At 43.8% G+C, this 23397-nt stretch overlaps 1 protein-coding gene across 1 annotated transcript in view; it reads left to right on the top strand.

The window, feature by feature from the left end:
- Positions 1-23397, top strand: part of TRHDE (thyrotropin releasing hormone degrading enzyme) — a 1875424-nt gene that overhangs the window by 1771306 nt on the left and 80721 nt on the right. The window contains exons 16-17 of the mRNA XM_085653848.1: positions 7757-7924; positions 8861-9001. Of these exons, the coding sequence (XP_085509974.1) occupies positions 7757-7924; positions 8861-9001 (309 nt within the window). The remainder of the gene's footprint in view (positions 1-7756; positions 7925-8860; positions 9002-23397) is intronic.

The following is a 23397-nucleotide window of genomic DNA, read 5'->3' as shown; positions in this document are numbered from 1 at the left end:
GGCTTTGTTGGTAGTTTGTTTAAAAGCAGAATATGACAATTGTGAAAGCCAAGCTTCTTCCAGATTTAGCGATAGAAGCACTTGCCTAAGAGACCTGCATGTGGAATTGGTCTGTCTAGCCTGTTTTTTTACCTCTTCCCAACAGAGATGGGCAAGCGTATTATCTTCAGCGTCCCTCATGCGCCAAAAATATTTGGCCAGGACCCCTTGTCTGGCCTGTATCTGGTTTGTTAATCCGTATTCCAGGCGTATTTGCGCTTGGGAAATATGTCGCGGAATTGAGAAGAGTTTTTTAAACAATCTTGATTGGGCAAGGTTTAGCGTTTTAGAGTCCTTGGTGGCCATCATTTCCGAGCCGTATGTGATTGAAGGCAGAAATTTTGCTGCTACAACCTTTAGCAAGTGACCGGTTGAACTTCCGCTTAGTTTTTTTTGTATGGTTTTGAAAGCAAATTGAAGTTGTTTTGATTATGTGTTCCCAGGGTCTAAATGATGTTTGTAGTTTAATAGGCGATCTAGTAGGATGCCCAAATATTTGTATTCATCCACCTGGGTTAGAGTACAAGAATTTATCCTCCAAACAAATTTTGATCGTTTTTTATGAGTGCTGGAGAAGCATAGGACATTAGATTTTTTAAGATTTATTGTTAATTGAGCATTTGAGATGTACAGCGCGAGTTGTGAGATCAGCCGTTGTAAACCAAGTGGAGTTTGTGAGAGAAGCACAATATCATCCGCGTATTGCAGACTCGCTATGGGTGTTTGTCCCAATTTCGGTGGGTCACCCTGGATTGTGCGTAGGTCACTCTCTAGGTCGATGGTATAGATGTTAAATAGGCTAGGGGCCAACACACATCCTTGCTTTAGCCCGTTAATTGTTGGAAATTTCTTTGTTAGGCGCCGACCATCCACTTTTTTTATTTGGACCCAGGTATGCGAATATAAGTTGATAATTGCTCCCAATAAGTTGGAAGGGGCGCCCCAAGCTTTCATTTTAGCCCATAGTTTAGTTCTTGGCACTTTATCAAAAGCAGCTTGGAGGTCTAGAAAGCATGTGTATAGGATGTTAGAATTGTCAATTGCTTTCTTAGCTAGGAGATTTAGTGCTGATAAGTTTGTTAGGGTGCCCATGCCGGCCCGGAATCCTGTTTGTGTCATTGGGATCAAGTTTTTGCTTCTAACCCCAGTCTCCAGATCTGCCAATAAGTTGGATGCGTAGATCTTGGCCTCAACGTCTATTAGGGCTATTAACCTATAGTTGTTAGGGTCTGAGCGTGTCCCCGATTTATGAATAGGATGAAGGATGCTGCCCCTCCAGGAGTCAGGAATATTCCCGGTCCTTAAGCTGTTACAGAACAAGGGGGATAAGAGGCTAGACCAAACTGTAGGATCTTGCCTAAATAGAGAGTTGGGTAGGCCATTTGGTCCGGGAGCCCCGTCCACTCTCAGGTGATTTATAGTCCTCAGAACCTGCTTTGGAGTTATCTGCTCTGTTTCACCTGTATTCTCCAGAAAGGCTGGCTTACTGCTTTCTTTGATTTGGAATAACTTTATTGGGTCCGGGGCTGAAGCTTCCTCCAATATCGAACTGAGGGTACCAGAGGAATCTTTTTGCTTGCTGGGATTCCCAGCTTCTGGGGTTGTTCTCGAACTGGGAGTCAGATTGAGCTCTGTTGGAATCTCAGTTGTATTGTCTGTGCGCTTGTCCAGTGTGGTATTGTATGTTGCATCGATGTGAGCGCTCCAGATTTGATCTGTCATGTCTGAGTTGAACTGTCGCTGTTTACCAATAAGCATGAGGTTTATTTTTGCCCAGAACTGTTTGGAATTTCGCAGCTTGCTGGCATGGAGTATGATAGTCTCGAGGTTTTCCTTATACTTTTGCTTGGCCGCCTTGGTTTCGCGTTTTAGCTCCTTTTTTAAATTTTCTATCAATGTGCGAATTTGTTGTGATAATTGGGGGTCCTTTTTTCGAAATTATCTTAGGTATGTATTCAGCAGCTTTTTTATTGCACGTATTTTTAGCGTGTACCACTTCCCTCCTCAGTTTCTTGTTGTTTCGTGTCCTCTGCACTTGTTTTGGTATTTTTTGTTGATGTTAACTACGAAGGACTCCCAGGCCTTTACTGTATCTTGAGCTTCTGCTGGCAGTGAGAGCAATGAGCGACATGTCTCCATTAAATTGGAAATGTTGTCTTCGTTCCAGTTTAATCGTTGTAAGTTAAAGAGTTGAGTGTTCAATGTTAGAGAATGCGCCTGCTCCGACTCTTTTGGATTGATAGATAATGTGAAGATCTGGGGATAGTGGTCACTTTCAACCCGTTCCAGGATGTGGAAATCTTTAATATGAGGAAATAGATCAGGATCTGCTAATGTAAAGTCTATTGTTGAGCCTGTATTCCTGGTGACCCTCGTTAGGGCTGCTGGTCTGTCCAAGGGACCCCTTCCATTTTCGGTGTACAGAAAGAGGGCATCCGATTTTGTTGCACATTTCTTCCCCATTGCATCTTGTCTACTTCGATTGACCTGTCGTGGCTGTATAAAGGTCGCTAAATTTCCCTCCTGTCCTTGAATTAGGTTCATGTTAAAGTCACCTGTTATTATCATATTATCATTTGGGTAGGTGGTTTTCAGTATTGTAATTGCGGCTATTAGTTGCTTAATTCTTATCCCTTTGTGTTTTCCTGCTGGGTGCATGTATAAATTCAGAATTAATAGACCCACATTAGGGGAGATTTTGACTTTAATACATTGCATCCATGTCGAATCTAAATCAATGCAGACATCTCTCCAAAGGAAGTCGGTGGATATAAAGATCGATAGCCCTCCTTTTGCCCTACCATGCCATGCCTCCTTTTGTGCTGGGATGAAATGTTCTTTGTATCCCACAAGTGGCGAGTTTTTTGTCTGCCAGGTTTCCTGAAGCAGGAGTAAGTTATATTGTGTGATGAACTCTATGAAATCGTCTTCCTCCAGCTTTGTACTTAACCCATTGATGTTCCAAGAACAGATCTTGCAACCCTGCTCTTTTCCTCCTGTTTGTCTTGAGTTAGTTCATTCTACACTCCTCTGATTTAAAACCAAGGGAGCTTGTGGGTGCCTCTCAAGTGTGACTTCTTCATGGTGAGCAATTGTGATTGTAATTTGCCTAGATAGGTGACCTTCTTCTACCATGGTGCTTCTTTGGTCTGGGCCTTTCGCGCTGTTTAAGAGGCTCCATTTAGAACTTTGTTTCTGGAGCGGACTGGGGTATCGTGCGGGCTCCACCTTTATTAACTCTTTGCCCCATAGGGAGAATTCCTCCTTATGCTGCAGAATGTGTTCTGTAAAGCTGTGTTCGGTCCATGTTATAATCGTGGAGTCTGGGTCTGATTGGTGAGGGTTTGTTTGAATTCGATTGATTCCAAATCGCCTGATTTTATAGGACGCAGGGCTGGTAATTCTTCTAAGAGTTTTAAAATAGACCCTCTATTCAAGATGTCATGTGGCCCTCTCGAGCTGTATCGCGGAATTAGTTCAACTTTTTTGCTTGGGATGAGTCGTATTGGTTCTATGTAGCTCCCCCCCCCCCCCCCCCCCCCCCGTTACTTGAAGTGGCTGTGCCTGCCCGGCTAGCCTCCGGGTCTAATGGGGCAGACATAATTTGATGTTGGAAACAGTTTCTCTCAATACTGGTGGAGTTCACCACTGGTGGAACGTGTGATGCTCCAGACGGCTGTGCCCGTTTCTTTCTTCCATTGGGCTTCGTATACCTCTCTGAATCCACTTGGCTGTTGTTGGGGGTCGCTTGTAAGGTGAGGAAGTTGATGTTTGCTTTATTACCGTGCACAGTGCCTGTGTTTTTTAATATTCCTGGGCTCAATGGTTTGAGTTCTTCTTTCCCTACCGGGATGTTGAATATACTGAACACTTTCCTTGCTTGCTGGATTGGGCTAGTTCATTGGATTGGGCTGTCTGGAGTAGTGGGCTCCTTTATTAAGGAGTTGTCAGTTGGAGTTGACCCAAGCACGGGCTTTGTTTTATTTTGAGAGGGGTCTCCCTCTGTCAGCACCTTATCGTTGATATCATTAGAATTGAAATTGTTTTTTGTGGATGTGTCACCGGCGGCCCTCGGATGTTTGATTTGGTTTTTCTTGCTTTTCTCAAGCGCTTCCTTTCTCTCTTTGTGAGAGAGGTTGCCAGCTTCGATTGTTTAGGGCTTGTTTGCTCTTTTGTTCGTGGATCCTGGTTTTGTGGTGCATCCTCTCCCGCCTCAGACTGAACTTGTTCATCTAAGATTGCTAGCGTCTTGATATCGTCTGGAGTGGAAGAGCTTGACTGCTCTAGTACTTCGAGGCTCTCTTCTTCGCTCTGGACACCACTTGCCCTGCCACTTCCCTCTAGGCCGTCTTGTTTAACTCTTTCATGACTGGTGTTTTTGCTGATCTCTTTAAGTGATTCCTTAACAACCCCCAATATCTGTGACATCAAAGTAAGTTCCGTTGCCAGTTTGTCAATTATTTGGGGGCAGCAGCAAGTATGAAATGTGGTGTCCTTGTCGAGTTGCACCTTCTTTATCATTGTGTTAAGGTCCTGTAAATTTGCTTCTATCCCCTGGACGTGGATAGCCAGGATGTTAAGCAGATCGACTTCCGTGTCTAATTTGTCTGCATGGTATGACATTGCTCTGCCTATGGTTTCCAAGGTGTTTAACAGTTGCGGCCATATGGTGGCTGTTGGAGTGCTCTTCGGTGTTTCCCCCTGTGTTTGGGTTAGTAGGGGTGAGTATTCGAGATGCTCGGGGTGTTCTGTGTAGGTGTTGTACTCATGCAGTTGTTCACTCCTCTGGGGGGTCGTGTTTTGAGTGTCCTCTTCCTTTCCTAACTTAGCTTGTTCGTTTCTAGAGAATGGCGCCTACTTTGTTTGAAGTCTGCTATTTCATTTGCTTCTTGTGACTTGAAGATTTTGGTGTTTTTGATTTCTAACCCTAAGAAGAGATTACTATGGTTTTCCGCCATATTATCTTGTTCCAGTGAAAATTGGTCTCTCAACAGACTGGGAAAATAAACCATTGAAAATGAGCTCAGGTCTTGGGTAAGATTTTGGTTGTGCAGAGTGCCTCCCTCTGTTTCTTTAGTTGACGTTTTCTGGGCTGTCCAGTGGCTTTGCTGTGAGAGAACAAAATCACTGCTTGGGTCGGGATCCCAGTGGACGAGGGCGCAAGCCGTTTGAGGATGAATTGCTTGTTGAGCCTGGAGAGGTAGTTGTGCTGAAGGTAAGATTGATCCTTTGGCTGGTTGTAACCTGCTTTGATCGTCTAACCCAGGAAGGCCGGAGACCACACCCACTGAGTTCCCTGTTGTTTTCGTTTTGAGGGCATTACTGGGCTCGCTTTTACTCCTTAATTTGTGCTTTGAGGATGTTGATTTGTCGCTGCTGTACGTGAGATCCATAACGACCTTGTGATTTTCAACATTAACGTTGGTGCTATCGTTTTTTTCTGTATGCTCCTTGCTGCTCCCTGTGGAAAGTCTATGGCACACTTTGAGAAAGTCAGAAATTAGCGCCCGTTTGCTAGCTTTAAAGCCTGGACCTGGTGCATTGTGGGCCGGGGAGGCTATTGCCACTTCATCTGTTACTCCCTTGTTAGTTTTTGGGGGTCTGCTTCCTGTGTTGTCCGTGTAGGAATCCTCTGCGACACTAGGAACAGGGGCAGGGCTCAATGACCCTTGTTTTATAGAGTCAAAAGATGCTGAAGGATCTATATGTGGGTCTGGCCCTCTGTCTGTCACTTTCAGAGATGTCGGCCTTTGGAAGCTCATGCCCCTGCCCGTGGCCGTTCCTACATCTGCCTCTTTGTTTGTACTAGGTGGGCCCCCTCTTCCTTTTTTTTTGTCTTCCCCGGAGGTTTTTCTACACCGCCTCGAGGCTTCCCTGATCTCATGATCCGTGGTGAACCTCTTTTTATTTTGATAACTCTTTTGGGCGGGCAGGGGCTCTGGGCCTCCGCACGGTGCTCCTGGGACCCCCCTTCACTACTTCCTTAGCTCTTAAGATTTAGTGGCCCACTTGTTGGCTTCCTTGTTAGCTGCCCCCCCTCCGATCGCCCTCTGAGCTGCAAACACCCCCTGCCAGTCGACTGTCTCCACCAACTCGCTCACCTCCTCTCTCCCTGGGAAGGGGTCGAGGCTGGTGTCCTTTCAGGGCTCTTGGGCGTCGGAGATGCGGGCTTCTTTAAGCAGGCGGGCAGGCAGGTTCAGGGGGTCAATGCTCCCTTGGTACTCGTTGCGGTCCCCTCCGGCCCCTTCACGCCGGGTCACCTGCTGCTAAACAGACTAGGCGAATGGACAGGGAGACGAAGAATGGATGCAGCAAAGCCACGGTGCACGGGCCACAGGTGAGCTGAGCTGCTGAACCTCCGTGGTGAGCTGCGAGCTGCCGGGAGCCACCCGGCCTGTCCTCACGTTAGCGTGGCAAGTTGCAGGAAGCGCCGGCTCACATACACTCACACATTTATCACCTACTTTATGCAGGTTATAAATGTGTGCGGGAACCACTGGCTGCAGTGGAGGGTGAGGGAAGAGAGTGGGTTAATATGGAAGACAACTGGAAGGTTGTGAATGGCACCGCTCTTAGAAAAAGGAAGAAAAAAAACAAATTGATGCTTGGCTAATGCTGCATTCAAATCCTCAAGTAGTTCTACCATGCAGAATTAATGCACAGTAAAATTATGTTGCCTTTTCCAACACCCGGAAAACCCGGATGTGGAGAAATCAACCCACTTGGAATGAGGCGGAATTTGCGGAATTTGGGTAATTTCGCGTTACGCGGAGAACGCGAAATTGCCCAAAATTCTGCTTTCCGCGACTTCGCGAAATTTTTTCTTGTTCGCGTTCTCAAAATGCGTGTTCGCGAGATATATCTCCCCGAGCACGCAAACAGCAACTGTGAACAGGAAAAAAGCATCGCGAACAAGCAATTCCGCGTGTTTGCGGAATTTCTGCATGTTCGCGGAGATTTTTACCATTTCGCGGAGATTTGCGTACCGCGATTACGCGAATTCCGCCCACCCCACCTGGCTCGTAATTCAAGCTACAATGGTGATGCATAAATTCTACAAGAGTAGAAGCAACAAGGTGATAAGAAGGCATTGATAAAGTGAGTTTCTCTCTGTATTAGAGAAAAACAAAATAATATGGGCAATTGCAATTATTTATAACACCAAAGAGCTTTGAAGGCAGGAACCAAATATGGGAATTCTTCATGAGCTTTCACTGGAAATGGTGTGAATAGGTTAAACTGGAATGTGTCCCTAGAATAGCAATGTTTTCATCTCGCCAAGTAGTTCCATTTGTTCAATAATGAAAGAAAGGTACTCCAGATTGTCTCTGGTTCAGAAAGAGAGGATTCAGTCAAGAAGTCAAGGAATTGTTTATTTCGATGATAATTAAAATCAGCACAACCCATCAATGTATGTGTAATGCTTACCAACAGCAACATTCTCTAAAGTGAAACCATACCTGTCGAGGAAATGAAGTGCACAAACGTAATGATCGAAAAGCGAGAGCCATCTCACGATACTGCAAATCATATCTACTTTACCACATATGATGGGACATAAATATATCAGACAGGTAGTATTGTCCGAACAACACTGTCTCCACATCCACTATATCACTCGTCGTAATAATGTCGACTTTACGTGCGCACTGATTGTCATTCTCGGCTGTTCTTTGCTGTTCGGTAAACTGAGTGTGCTTGTCATTGCTTCTTGTAGAATTCCACCAAATGTGAGAGACATCGTCTACTGCACAGGCGTTTCTTTGATGGACGAGGATGTCTGGGAGTTTATATGGATGAAATTCCACTCTTCTACCGCAGTGTCTGAAAAGAAAATATTGCTTGAAGCTTTGACCTGCAGCGATGACAGGAACCTGTTAAACAGGTGGGTTTTGTTTCGCATTATGTATTGTACAACTTGTCGGGGACATTCCTAGTCTTTAGATGGGGGCAGAGCAGTTGACACTTTCGGGGGGCCTGGGGAGATTTAATTTTTTGACCTGTGCTGTTATCAAGTGCTCTTTAGCTCCTCCCCCCTTCCCATTTCGTGGCATCACTTGAATTGGCATTACACGACCTTTGACCATCATGATGGCCCACTGAACAGTTCTCATTTTACTGTGTATTGCAACCGTGAGGTGTTAGGATGTTAATAAACAGTAAATAGTAACAGGACTAAGCAACCAAATGGTGAAACTTGCAAAGATTAAAACCAGTTTGGCCTGTAGTCCTGGTGGTTAAACCACACAAGTTGCGAAGCAGTCCATCCGGGTTGTAAACAAAAGTAATAAGAAAAGTATTGCTGTTCCTAGCTTTCTGAGATCATAACGATTTTTGATCTTGAATGGCTTCAACTATTTTCTTCACTTCATGCAAGTGTTAATATATTTATTACAATAGCTACTATGTGGTATTTTACAAAAAAATGTTTCTCGCCATATTAAAGGCTCTTTTTACATGAACAATTGATCGAGGGTTTATTTCTTGTGCTGTGCTACATCTCTTCAAGGTTGTAATACATTTTAAATCTCCTTGAAAGCAGACGTGTACAAAGTTGTGAAGTCCTATGACTTGTAACTGTAAAGGTAGGTTAAAAAAAAAGTTGAGAGATTTTGCTTGTGAATTTTAGACAATGGTCTTTTAAGTGGCACGTTGTGTTAACAGGAAACAATTCCCACCTCTGATTGCATTCTTACTACTCATATTATGACTCTTTGATACACTTAGAAGCTGAATTAATGATATCAGTGTTTTTAATATCCTCACTGGCAAGAAGAATGAGTAATACTAAAATGTCATTTCCGATTTGATTGTATTTTAGACTGCTTAACCTCTCCCTGAATTCTGAGGTGGTGCTGGATCAGGACGCCATTGATGTAATCATCCATGTAGCACGGAACCCACATGGTCGTGATTTAGCCTGGAAGTTCTTCAGAGATAAATGGAAAATTCTGAATGCTAGGTAAGGCCTATACGTTCTCCTTGCATTTATATTGGGGATTCCGGGATTAGCGGCATGTCGCTACCTCCATTGAGATGTTTTAAGGCATGGGCAAGTGGGCAATTGGCCCGACCTTCCAAGAGGCTCCCTGGAAAAGTGAACTTTAACCTCCGTCTATTCTTTTTTTCCAAGTCTCCCTCTCTGCATGCATGTACAACTTACCCTCTCTCCACCCAGTGTCATTTAAAGGCTTTTAGGGGTCCCATGCAAAACCTATATCAACTGTTTTTGTGACCCTGTTAAAGTTAAACATATAATTTAGTGTTGCCTGACATCATGCTGGCTTCACTTAGCAGAAAATGCGTAATCAAATTCAGATTTGTTCCGTACAGTGAGCCCCAAAATATGTCTTAGCCGGGGCCCCCAAAACCATTACCATGACACTGTCACCTCTGCATCCAGGTGGGCATACATGTTCTCCGTCTTAACGCTTGATCTTACAGCATGCATATGTTGGAACTATAAATCTTAGCCTCTTTTCACTTCACACACTCACTCTTCTACACCATTGCATGCCCATAATATTGTCTGTTGTCGGTTTTAGATATTGTATTGAGTTATTCTATATAATGAGGATATCTGTTGAAATGAAATGGCTTTGTGAAATTCACTGTTTCTAGCATGGGTTACTGTGTTTTCATCACAGTTTTTGTGATCAAAATGGAGACAACCTTGAAAATGTTAATGTGTTAATACAAATGAATGAATGAACACTAATGAATATAATGCACATCCGATGTATATTTGGCTGCTGAACTACCCACTGCGCAAATGGTTTTTGTGCTGGGGTGAGAGTATCGGTTGTTCCTGATTCAGATCTAATGATAAAATTATAGGGAATGACGTGAAAACAATTTTTTCACTTTTTTTCCTTCTGTTATTAGTCTTGGAGCCCTGGTTTCCACATACATTCATCACCTGGATGTAATTACTAACTCAAACACAGATTTGGCAGTAATTAATTGGTGCAAATGCAGTTTGCACCAGGTTTTATTTTACTATCGGTATTTAAATGCTACCATTTAAATCAATTTAAATGTGTGTTCTGGATCATATTATGTACCAAAGACCAAATATTGATTATTTCCTTCCTTGCTGTATGAATAAAGATTTAGCTAAAATGTATATAACAGTTTGTGGGAAAATCTGTCCTTTAGTGTGGGTCCTTCATTTATTGACTAGATACTTGGCATATCTGGCTCCCAAGACACTTACATTCTCATAAACAACTCACAATGCATGCGTTCTTCTACTAAACAATGTCAAGAAAGTGGCGCTCTAGCTAAATCCTCAGGCTCATTTCACAAAAAATGGGCAAGTGGTCATGAATTCAAATGCCCAGTGTGGCATTACACTATCCTCATGGGAGACTTTAAAAGCATGGATGCAGGGCTGGCGTGTTGCAGTATTAACAAGTCAGATTGAACCATTTTGACATGTTTACCGTTCACTTCCAGCATTCAGGTTTCTGTAGAAAGAGGCAAAAAGTGCTTGTTCCTGCATAAGCTAAAGTACTTTTGCCATTGACAGTGCTTTTCCATATTTATAAACAAAAAACTGTGTAAATTCTCTTACGAAACAGACGAGACGTTTTGTTTTTTTATTACATTTTAAAATCTCGTTCAACGGTGCATTTAGATTTTTAGTACAGATCTCGCAAAAATGAGATCAGTAAAGTTTTAATTTTTTATTTTTTGTTACATGAACTGGTGTCCCCCAAGCCATTTATGCCAGGCAGGCCCATTCTGCAGCATGGATGATTGGATTACTCCGCGCTCTGCCCAGTAAGGTGTGAACTACTGTTGTTGAATCCTCTGCTTGGCTGAAAATGGCTGTTTCTTGGACGAGCTCTCTACAGAGCTCAATATCAGCAAGACAATGGACTTTTTTTTATTGGAGTAGATCCTATGAACACCACGTTGTACTTGTCTGGCGGGTATGTGGGAAATGAGGAAACTCATGATCACTGCCCTCCAGAAAATTATGATAGAATTTTGGAATTTTCAGCCCCGCGTCAAAGACAGGGTACAGTTAGAAGGGACATTACCACATTGCTTCCCATAGATCCCCTGCCACCTTTTGGCTATTTGGGTTGAAGGATGGGATAGGGAGAAGACCCGTTAGAGTAGGTCTTCAACAGTGAGGGAGAGGGTGGTTCTTAATTTTTATGAGCACAACCAAGGGAGGGATTGAGGAGCACACAGAGCTGAGTTAGCATGAGCCTCCCTTCAACAGTTTCAAAGAACCTAGAAAACACTGACTGTGTGCGAGTGATAGATGTTCGAACTATGAACGGATAGATTCAGAAATCCCCATCCCCTCTGTATGACCCTTTTAAACTGGGTCTTCCCCACCATCTGGAAATGAAAATGCTGACTTAACCATATGAAGGCCAAAAGGGACTGACAAAAAACGGCTTCCTCTTGAATCACAAGAGCCATTCTAAGGGCCATAGGACCTACCATCTGAAAGTTAATGAGAGAATGTAATATATGAAAAAGAACCAGTGGGACTGGACTTTGTCTAGATTCCTTGATGGTGAGAGTGCTTGAGCCGCATGTCTCCATCTTAACCATAGTGGGTTTCCCAGAAGATCCTCAGAAAATTTCAGACCTATTGGAGCATCTAGTATAAAAATAGTTACCCTTTGGTCGCCCATTCCCATTGGCTCACATTGGAATTTGACCTCAATGATTTACTATGGGGTTTCTGTCATCACCGTTACAGATTAATACATTTGGAACTCTTTGAACACTTTTTTTGTTGTTTTGTTTAGTAAATGTTTCTTCTGATTTATTACATTTATTTGGGAATTGTTCGACTTTTAATGATAACTTTAATGATGTTTTGGTGCTGCTAAGATATTTTTCACACAGTGTTCTGGGGCATGCTTGTCTCCTGATCCACAACTATCAAAGAGACATCCAACTTTCCTCATTGAAATTAGTTTTTGATTTCTAGGCACTAGGGGCCAAACCAACTAAACAACTGGTTGCAAATTGTGATTGCAAATAGCACACTGACTATGTACATATATATCACTACACAAATACACCCCTCATGGATGCCACAGAATGACCTACATAATGAATATTAATTCAGCAGGTCGCTATTTGCAATTCTTCCTGATTGGCTGCAGACACATGGATAGTGACCTGCACAGAACAGCAGTTCATCATCTTTCTGCTTGCATTAACAGATTACATACTAGTGTCTTTTAAAGCAGTCCTTGTTCCTCGTAGGAACTGTTGCTTTCAAAAGCATAAAGAGGTTCCTGTTTGGGAACACACAGAGCAAGCATTGGTCCCCTGATAGCCCTGCCTACTCTCACCAAGGCACGATCTCCAAAGAGTAAGCTGTCCAAAGGGCAATTCTAATGTTGTAAAACCTATGATGTTGGGAATTGCAGGATTTGCAACTGTAAAATTGCTTTAAAAAAATCTAGCCCTGGATTGTTTAACTCAGTTACAGTCTGATGCTACTTTCCCCTGGTTACCATGCCAGTTACTGGAGAGGCCTGCTAGAAATGAGTTAAGATCAATGTGTAAGGTGCTATTAAACTGAGTAGTAAGAGAAATGGGCCTAGCTAATACTTTTAGGATGTTTGTGAGGAGAACATATAAAGAATGGAGTGCATACACCAACAACACACATGGCCACAAACCCCGTCTCTTTGTCAGCTCCCAGACTTTGTAAAAGGTAATATGGAAAGCAAGGCTGGATAAAAAAGAGGAACAATACATTTCACAATTATGTGCAGGCAGAGTGCTAATAATTGGAATCAAACCCTATGGAACGTCAATACAAACCTATGCATGTGTATGTCTGATGCATCTGAGCATAAGACCAAGACATTTTATAAAATATGAAAAGTTTTTAATATTCTCTAGAGAATGTTTGATGTTTTTTCCATATCTTAATTCATTCCACCAATTAGCTTTACCACAGGGGGAACGTACCAAGTTCAAATGAAGCTGAGAATGTTTCATTCCATCTCATAGCTTAAGTGCTGGCCTACAGCTATCCTCCAGGTCCCACTAATAGTCCTAATCCCCTTATAATTCAAAAAGCTCTGAGTCCCTCCTTGTTATTACTTCTCTGACACTGAGATAGTCCATGTTTGAGGAGCTTGGACTATTCGATCCTCCTGGTAGGGTATTCTCTGGCTCCGATACCTTCCATATCAGAGTAATGTTTACCCCGAAACTTCTGGGTAATCAAGCCTCTGGCTGCAAGGCCCTCTATTAAACATGGTAGTTGTTGGCTCTAAGATCTTCTAGTGTGAGGAGTCTAAGGAACCCTTAAACACTGCTGGGAGAAAGCTGCTAGACCTTTTGATCTGGGAGCCTCTAAATTCGTCTCTATCTGAGATACATTAAGGCTTAGACTCTCCTAGTATGGGTAACTTTGTTTTTTTTAAATATGTCAAACTTCTAGATGTTGGAAATGATAACATTTTGCAACGGAGTACGCTCTTACTCTGATCCTAAGCTAATAAAGATTGGCAAAGTGACGTTTGGAGGGAAGAAGCTGGCTTCAACATATACCACCTCTGAGCTTTTGATTTGATTCTTTGATGCTAAAAGCGGGTACTCATTTTGGAAGCATATTCACCCACAGTTTCAACCTGAGCGATAAATCTAAGATGGAATCCCATTTAAGATGGTTGCAGAGGTCTTTTCAATTTGTAGAAGGGAGTTATTATTTGCTGTTGTATAACAGAGTAGAGTCTTTTACCATTTTTAACTAACTGTGACATTAAGCTGCATGAAATCAATTTATTTTATCACAATGATCTTCAGAGTAAGATTCATCTAAGAATTTTCAATTTTCTTTGTCGGAGAAAGACACATTAAAGTAAGATTTCCTATATTTCTAGACATAAATGTGAGCTGTTGCTAAACTGACTTTAAATGGTGTGCTTTCCACTGGTACAGTGTGCATGGCTGTAACTGCTTTGTCTTGAATCTGGGGTCAATACATAAAATACCTTTATAATAGCTATGTTGTTTGCATATTATTCTGTGGAAAGTTGCAAGCATATAGGAATGTGGGATTGTATGTCACAGGTTGAACTGCATCCATTGAAAAGCTGAAAAATACTTAGTTTGTGATATACAGGGAAGGGGTTGGACGCAGTTGGATGTGGGAGGTTAGCAAGATAGAGGGATGGCTAGCCAGTGGGACACAGGTCTGCTGCTGAAGAGCAGAGGTAAGTAAGCCTTGATTGTGGAATTACGGAGATATTGCATTCACAGGTTACCCTTGGCCTTATCCTAGATTGAGAAGATGTTTGAAGACTAAGGTCTTGAGAATTTTTCGGATGCAGAGGAGGGATAGTGTCTGGTAGATTGTGAACTGGATAGAGCTCCCCTCTGCTTTGCTCATGGTGGAAGGTGGTCTTTACTGTTTTCTTCCAGCACTTCTAGGATGCCAGCCTAAAATGCTGATGCATGTCTCGTGAAACTCACCCAATTTTGTTGATCTTGGCTAGGGTTGCATCGTTGTAGAGCAATATTATTTTACTTGACTGTAGAGCAAAGAAAATGAGGAAGGAGGGCAGCTGGGATCATACACAATCATGACGTTCACTTAGTTTGCTTTAAGATTATAGTACCACTGAATTCAAGCTATCCTGGCGGAAGAGGGGTGAAACCCCGAAACCATTCCTAGGATGCTTGTTTCCGGTCCAGGGAAGGCCTGGCTTGGCAGTTCGGGCTGGACTGTTCCCATGAGGCACAGGGTCATGACTGATTTGCATATGGCCAGGTCTAAACTGGGGTGGCATGGTGAGCCCAAAAATTATGGATTTAACCCAGATCTCTTGACTGGGGGTGAATATTTTGCTTTGTTCTGCATTCCGTCCATCAATTGTGTTTCTTTTGCTTGCTTGCCCTAAGTGCGCTGGGTATGCCCAGACGTAGGTCCCGGGCTCACTGTGCCACTGGATTCAAGCTATCCTGGCGAATGAGGGGTGATACCACAAAACTGGTCATAGGATGCTTGTTGCCGGTCCAGGGAGGCACTGGTTAGGCAGTTCGGGTTGGACTGTTCTCTTGAGGCACAGGGTCAAGACTGATGTGAATATGGCCAGGTCTAAGCTTGGGTGGCATGGTGAGCAAAAGAATGATGGATTTAACCAAGATCTCTTGACTGGGGATGAATGTTTTGATTTGTTCTGCATTCCGTCTGTCAATTGTGTGTCTTTTACTTAAGATTATAGTGGGCTTGGTACACTTTCATATATTTCTTATTAGACTGGGAGGTGTTTTGAGACCCGTTCAATCCGCTCCACTACCACGAATGTCATTTGCAAGAGGCCTGAAAGCAAGCAAGCAATCCCATCAATCCACCCAAAATGAAACATTGCAGTCTTTGACACAAGTATTAGATTTCAATGACACAGTTGCCATATACATTGTTGCAACTTCATTCAATGTAAACCTAATTCACCTCCATCCGTAGGCTGACAATCATTCATAAAAGAAACAGGCCCTACGAAAGTGCCTGGAGTGAAGTGTCAGCTAACCTGTAAAGGAGAAAACGACATTTATTAGTCCGCACGCTCGCTTTATAAGCCAATAGCTGAACCCGTAAATCTATATTAGTGACTTTCAGTACAACGATTGAGGCTTTGTTTTTTTTCAAGGAGTTTGTTTTGACACTGCACATATCAAGAGGAATGGCAGGTGAGCCGAAAATGAGTCTGTATTGTTAAGCTATTGAAAGCTCTAGATTGAGGTAAATTAAACTATAATGGATTCAGTAATGAAGAAGAAAAATAAAATGCAGGAAAAACTAAATATACTTACTATTTTATATTCAGGATAAATCATTGTCATTCGTGCTGTGTACATGGTTGGTTATGGGTGATCATGGCTTTACCATTTTGGTGACATTTTGAAGTAAGAAAAATACTTTGTGGTTCCAGTGGAACAGTAAGAGTCATTCATGGCAAGAAGTGTTAAACGTATATATTCCCTAACTTTAGTAGTTTGTTCTTGTCAGAAATCATAAATGAACTCACGCGAGGGCCATTGGCTGCTGTGAGAGTGCTTTAACTCAAATGCAGAGGTGATTGCTTGAGCATGAAAGAATTTATTTGCCTTAAAATAGTACTCAGAGGTTTTTTTTTAGATGTTTTTCTTAATAAGAGAATGGATCAGTAAGTGAAGCTGTGCTTGAATGAAAATTTCCATAAATTGTTAGACAGTATCATCATTTTGAGTCATATCTCTAAAGAAGAAAAGATGATTCCTAGTCAACACGCAGTGTAAAAATATTGACTTTCAAAAGCATACATCAAGAAGGATTTGCAGCTTTGTTTCATGTACATGATGAAACTCTCATGCGTCAGGGTTACTATTGGATTAGAAAAAGACCGAAGTGGCATGACATGCACTGATGTGCATGTTATGCCAGCATGCTTGGTTTAATAGCGCTTCCACCTTCTTGAGCCCACTTAAAGCTTATAGCAATATATGATCTCTGGGTCGTAAGCTTTATTGCAGATCCTACTCTGGAGGCTATGCTCTAAAATCCTAGTGAGTCCCCATACCACCGCAGCATATGCATTTTTTGTTATTCTGAGAAATATTATGTATCTATTACTCAAGTATGAATTGCTCTACAAACTCTTTTTTTCCACATGCTCAATTAGCTCATTGTTTTAAAGGGGCCAGTTGAAGTTACATCCAGTCTTTCCTGCCCTTACCACAGGGTTACACTAGGGAAAAGAAAAGTGTACTAAATTACTGAAGGACGCTCATTGGTCAATGTATCCAAACACGTTTTCAAAATATGTGTAAGAGATAGTTCTCAGTCAAAGGACTCTTGATTGTTGTGTTTTAATTTAAAGTTTTGTTAAGTTATGCATTGTTGCATAGTACTTTTAAGTAATATTCGAATGAATAAGCCACCTTTCATGTAATTAAATTAGGTGCATATTAGGATCAGAATATCAGCGGAAATATAGCAAACCAAGCCATTTTATTAAAACAAAAATCCTTCCAGTCTCAACCTCAATATATCTCTTTGCATTATACTCGCATCTGTAAGATAAGAAAAGCAAATTGTCGTCAAATGCCACAAATACTTATAAAATGTCACAGCACCAGCATAAATCCTTGTGGATAATGGCAAGAGAATTCAAAGTGAAATTCTGGTGTCCTGAACTGCAGATATATCAGAGCCTCTGCTTATTTAGATCATATGATATTCTTTAAAAAACGTCCCCAGCTCCGTATGTTTCTTTTAGTCCAATAGTAAGCAAAGCCAGTTCCTCTATGCCGCAGCTGAATGGGAAAATGGGATACTTTGCTTGAACTGAACGTGTACTCACATTCTGGAAGCAAAAATGTATAGCATAACGTGATTATCAGGCCCATTGTGACATAACGAATGCAAACAAATGCAAATAAACTTAAAAAAAGGGACTGGATTCCAGTACAAAACGGTGTTTTATTTCGTGCCTGTAATGGGTGATATTGTTTCATTTAGATCTCCTGTTTTTGTGTTTACCGTTGTCATTTCCTACAGTATTTTTACTCCCACATACATTAATGTATCTCTTAAAACATTAGATGGCATGTCTGCTTGTGTTGTCAGGCTTGTGAAGATGTCATTTTAGTTGGATCTGTGACCAGCATCGCCCCACTTGTGATGTTGGTGGTGATGTTAACCACGCAAAACAGAGTTTTTATTAAGCAATGAAGGACTTCCAAAATGGCTTCCAGAATATGGCAGACGTCTTGCGTGACCTGCGTGGCTAGAGCCAACTCAAAAAGTTCAGTATCTCAAAATGCAAAGTCTTTGCCACTAGCTTGATACATTGAGGTATTAACGACTTGCAATATCATCTGATGTGCACCTAGCTTTTCAAAATATAGTGGGCAGACGCTGGTAGTGGAGCAATGCCACAAGGTCTGTCAGATAAAGTGAGTTCCGGTGCACTGAGGGGGCAATACCATGTGATTCCTGTGGGTCCACTCCAGAACGCTTTCCGTATTATAAAAAGAGTCTTTAGCTTCTTCTGTAATCTCACATAATGAGGTTGGGGCACTGCTTGACGACATTAGGTGGAGTCTCATGCACATGTCTTCGGTCTCCTTGTGTGACACAGATTGTAGTTTGTCAGGTACATATGCCAACTGCTGCACTGTCTCAGGGCACACAGAATGGTGCAAGAATTAGAACCACCTCTGGTGTGGTCAAAACATGTGCATGCTTGGGGATGATTAGAAGTGTGGATGATCAAAGGCATGAGTAATCAAGGGCCCTAATTCTTCCAAGGACGAGAGATTGCAGTAAATGATTTCATGACTCTGTTGCTCCAACACCACTAAAGGCATGGTGGTAATACAAATATTCCAGGGCAATGTGTGAAAATATGTATGACTGCCAGCCCGAATGACTGACCTGCTCTGATACATAATAGATGACATGGGTGTAATGAGTCAACACTACGGACCTAACTTGGTGCATCTTACGTGGTACCCGAGACTCCGTTTATAATGGAGGTGGCAGGATATATTTGAATTGAAGCTGTGGAACTCTCACCTGAGGTTCATAAAAGACTTGCCTTTGTTGATATTCATGAAAGAGCATTAAAAGTCCAATTCTTTTTGGTGATGTCACCTTTTGCTGATCATTACCATTGTTTTTCTTTTCTTCACTTTGCATCAAAATTCAAAAAAACAATTCACTTTATCCAGGCTGCACTTAAATAATAGCACTATTTGATGTGTCAATTGACCTCACAGTTTTCTCAGCGCTGTAAATAACACGCGTTACTTAATATTCAATTTAATGGCGCTCAAGTAATCGACCTCTAACGGATGAGTTTGACCCTCCTTTGTTCAGATTCGTAGGCTGCTGTCACACCAGCTGTCAATAGTTAGAACGTATATATAATTTCATTTTGCAAGATTAAAAAAACATAGAAAGCTGCGGACCGTTTTTTAAAGAATAATGTGTGATGATCTAAATAAGTAGAAGCCCTGATGTATTTGCAGCTCAGGACACTAACATTTCCGAGTGAATCGTGTTGTTATTCGATTTAAAATTCTTGTTGATGTTGGATTATGTTCTGTCTGGTTCTGTGACTATTGAAACGTTGAAGCCTGGCTGGCATATTAACAAATTGTGTTATTGAGACAGGAGGTTCTCGGAGAGGCTAGTAGAGATTCCACATCTGCCAATTAACATGGCCACCTCGTAAAGAGACACTATCGCATGGCGCTCAAAGGTGAGCTGGAAACTCTTACATAAAGTAGATTTCCAATAGATTGTTGAGACTGGCTCCATTTCATGTTAGCAATTTTCCTTAAGCCTGATGGATGCCTCCATGTCATCAGGGGCACCATGTTCCAGTCCTGGATTTTCATTTTGCAAAGCTTTGTTTTCAGATGTGAGTCCAATTTGCTCAGTGAAACTGAACCAAGATGGCGGCTCCCCGGATTTCTTTGGTTGCTAAAGGAAAGGTTAAAGGAAAGGTGGGCCTGGAAAATTAGGTCCCTAATCACGGGAAATATTCTGGTAACCATAATCCTAGTTAGACATAGGAGGCAGTCTTTGTGGTGATGTGAAGGGTGGGCGTCGCCTATTCCCACTTGCTGCCCATACAGTGCAAGTGCTCAAGCCCTCGCCCCCCCTATTTCTCCCCCACCTTAGGTGTCCATGGTTGGCAGGTCTGAGATGCACATGCGCACATTTCAGCGCATATTTAGCACATGGTCAGTGACTGGCTACCGCCCTCCCCCTATGTCCACACCACCCCCGGACACAGCACCCTGGACGTGGTATCTTTCGAAGGCGGGAGGTCGAGAGACCCCCCGGCCGTATTTATTAAGTACAAAAACAATAAATTTTAAATTTGCATGATAAACAATTATACAAAAATTCAGCAGGACATTAGATACATTATTGTCAACAGGTGTGAGTGACTATCCTTAACAAAGACTCTAATACAGATTGTTTCCTAACCGAGTCTAACATCCTCCTCTGCATTTTTGTATACTAACATTTCTGGGCCATATGGCAAGGTCGCTAACCGGTGTCAGGTCCTACTAGCTGCGCCTCCCCTACAGGTGTGCGCATGCGCAGCCGGGCCCGGTAATTACCCGGTCCACGCCGTGAACTCCATTTACCCACTGAAGGAGGGCCCTTACTCTGCGCCATCCGGTGACGTCATGAGTATGCGCGCGCGGGGTGGCTACCAGCCTAAGGAAAGCGTGACTCCCCAACCCGCGCCCCTTTGAAGCACCAGTTACCTTGCCCCTGAAGTTCTAGGAGGAGCCAATGGCCCCTCCCCCTGGGCGGGCACCTCCGTAGGATGATGCCCGCCCCCTCAGACCTTCAAATAGTTGCTCACCGGTCATGACCTTACCGCATGCCCCCATACCTAATAAATACGACGACCTATGGGAGAAAATTCTAAAGGACAACTACACTGACTAAAATCACACGTCATGTATAACACCATAAAGCTACAAGGGAAAGAAAAGGCCTAAACACGACTGCATCAGTTACACATAATACAGTATCATTCACTACCTTGGGAGAACAAGGCCTACAAGAAAGCATAGTCAAAACATAACTGCACAATACCATATTGATCACTACAATGGGAGAAAAAGTCCTAAAAGAAAACCTCATCAGAAACTAACATCTCATAACAGTTTCACGCGCCCAATGCCCGCTAGTTGGACTAGCAACGCATCAACCACGTACTCCAGGGATGGTGGGTGGGGAAAATTTACCGCCCTGCGCGCCAGGGCACGTCCGATGTGGGGGAGCGTCCAGGGAACAAGGGGGTCACCTGGGCGCTCCCCGCCGCTTTAACCCCCCAGAGGCCCCCCCCCCCCCCTCCGACCCGGATGTCGATTAACGTCATCCGGGTCACGTAGGTAGCCAATCGGTGGTAGGGCGCGCCCCCAGTGAACATGCCCCACCACCGAGAAGTCCGGGGGAGGTCGCCGCACTGCCATGCAGGCGGAGGGGCCAAGGGCCCCCCCTTTCCACATGGTCAGTGACTGGCTACCGCCCTCCCCCTATGTCCACACCACCCCCGGACACAGCACCCTGGACGTGGTATCTTTGGAAGGCGGGAGGTCGAGAGACCCCCCGGCCGTATTTATTAAGTACAAAAACAATAAATTTTAAATTTGCATGATAAACAATTATACAAAAATTCAGCAGGACATTAGATACATTATTGTCAACAGGTGTGAGTGACTATCCTTAACAAAGACTCTAATACAGATTGTTTCCTAACCGAGTCTAACATCCTCCTCTGCATTTTTGTATACTAACATTTCTGGGCCATATGGCAAGGTCGCTAACCGGTGTCAGGTCCTACTAGCTGCGCCTCCCCTACAGGTGTGCGCATGCGCAGCCGGGCCCGGTAATTACCCGGTCCACGCCGTGAACTCCATTTACCCACTGAAGGAGGGCCCTTACTCTGCGCCATCCGGTGACGTCATGAGTATGCGCGCGCGGGGTGGCTACCAGCCTAAGGAAAGCGTGACTCCCCAACCCGCGCCCCTTTGAAGCACCAGTTACCTTGCCCCTGAAGTTCTAGGAGGAGCCAATGGCCCCTCCCCCTGGGCGGGCACCTCCGTAGGATGATGCCCGCCCCCTCAGACCTTCAAATAGTTGCTCACCGGTCATGACCTTACCGCCACAGGCCAGTATTGTTAACCGACGATCTGGCCTCCCCCCACTCCTACAACTCAGAAAGGTCATGCCCCTGCCTCAATTCCCTGACCACACCTATGAAATTTCTCAACACTATGTCATCACCCACCCTAGTCGAGTGAACCACGACTTCTATAAAGCACAATTTGCCCTGACACCCCCTGTGACCAGACTATGCTGCAGCCCTGTTACCCCTGTGCTACCCGGCCAACCTCGAAGATTACCTCCTCCCGCAAGACCCTTCTGCCTAGTGGTAACAAGCCATTCCTCTACTAACTCTAGGAACTATTGCGGCGAAGGACTGTATCTCCTCAGAATATCAGTCCTAAAGAAAACCCCGAAACTGACTGAGGCCAAGGACCTATACTTGAAAACACCACCCTGTTCTCAGCTCTGTCTGCCTAGTCTGCCGGTGTAAAAACGCTAGCCAGCCTCCTCCCTACTGGAATCGCTGCACTCCATGCCGAAGTGTACCTCGGCATAGTCATGTCGCATTCCCAACCCCATGCGAAGTATTCCCCCCGTTCTACCCCGTGGGTAGAGTACGCAACCCCCCACCCAGTGTGGGGCAACACAAAAAATCCCAGAGCTGACTGAATCTGACAAACACGACATACCGTCAAGGAGCCTCAAAAATGGTCTTGATTGACGCATCGTGATGTACCACGTTGGAACCCAAACCCCTAGTATTATTAGCACCCTGCTCAAAACCTACACAGTTGACCAGCCACTCACATAACCCGGTACTCATTCCCAATGTAATTGTACAATTTGTGATACAACCCAGAATAGTGCCCCCAGGGTCCCAGATAATTCCCATGAGCATCCCCCAGGGCCTCATGTACTGCTGAAACTGAACCAATATGCTCTAAGCTATGTTCTGTGTTGGCTGCTGCCCCTACTCCGGAGCCTCCCAACCCACCCAGTGACTAATGTAATTACAAGGTGCGTTGAGGAATAATTCCACACCCGGGCACTCCCATTAGCAGGACAATAATGCTACGGTGCTGGATTCATCATAGGGAGTGAACCTCCCATTTAGGACCCCCTAAACCGTGAACTATCTGCATCCAAGCCCAAGGTTCTGGGATAGGCCCCGTGCCTGCCTCTCCCCCTACACGGAGCATCCAGACTCTACTCCATGTCCGCATCGATAGGCGCCCGCGTGCATGCGCCGTAATGGCAGTTAACCGTTCCATGACACAGGAGTTGTGTCACCTCTGCCCCTGATACTCGTGTTTTTTTTTACCATTGGTAAAGGTATATACTTACAGAGCGGCGCCCTGCCGTCAGAACTCGTGTGGCAAGATTAAATGGTGACAACCATACCCTCTCACTAGAATGCATCAGCAGATCTGCAGGTATAACCTGCCAGGCAGACGTACTGCCGACTTACCACTGATGGTAACCACAAACGCATGACAGCTATACAGTCCGTTATGAAGCACCATCCAGGCTGGCACCACTTGACCACTGGGTTGATCACCCATCCAACTTGACGGCGCCGCTTGCCCCTCACATTCCGGATCCACCGGTCCCCTTGATTGTCCACTTTTGCAGTCATAGCGGCACGTAGCGCTTCCAGGCACCAGGCGTTGATCCAGGTAAACAAACGAAAATCAAAGACAAATGATTAGTGCCTTACACCGAGAGGTGCCCAA

The sequence above is a fragment of the Triturus cristatus genome, chromosome 4_1 (genome assembly GCF_964204655.1).
Source record: "Triturus cristatus chromosome 4_1, aTriCri1.1, whole genome shotgun sequence".
Lineage (NCBI taxonomy): Eukaryota > Metazoa > Chordata > Amphibia > Caudata > Salamandridae > Triturus > Triturus cristatus.
Note: the sequence above shows the minus strand (reverse complement) of the source record. Positions and strands in the feature narration are given on the sequence as shown.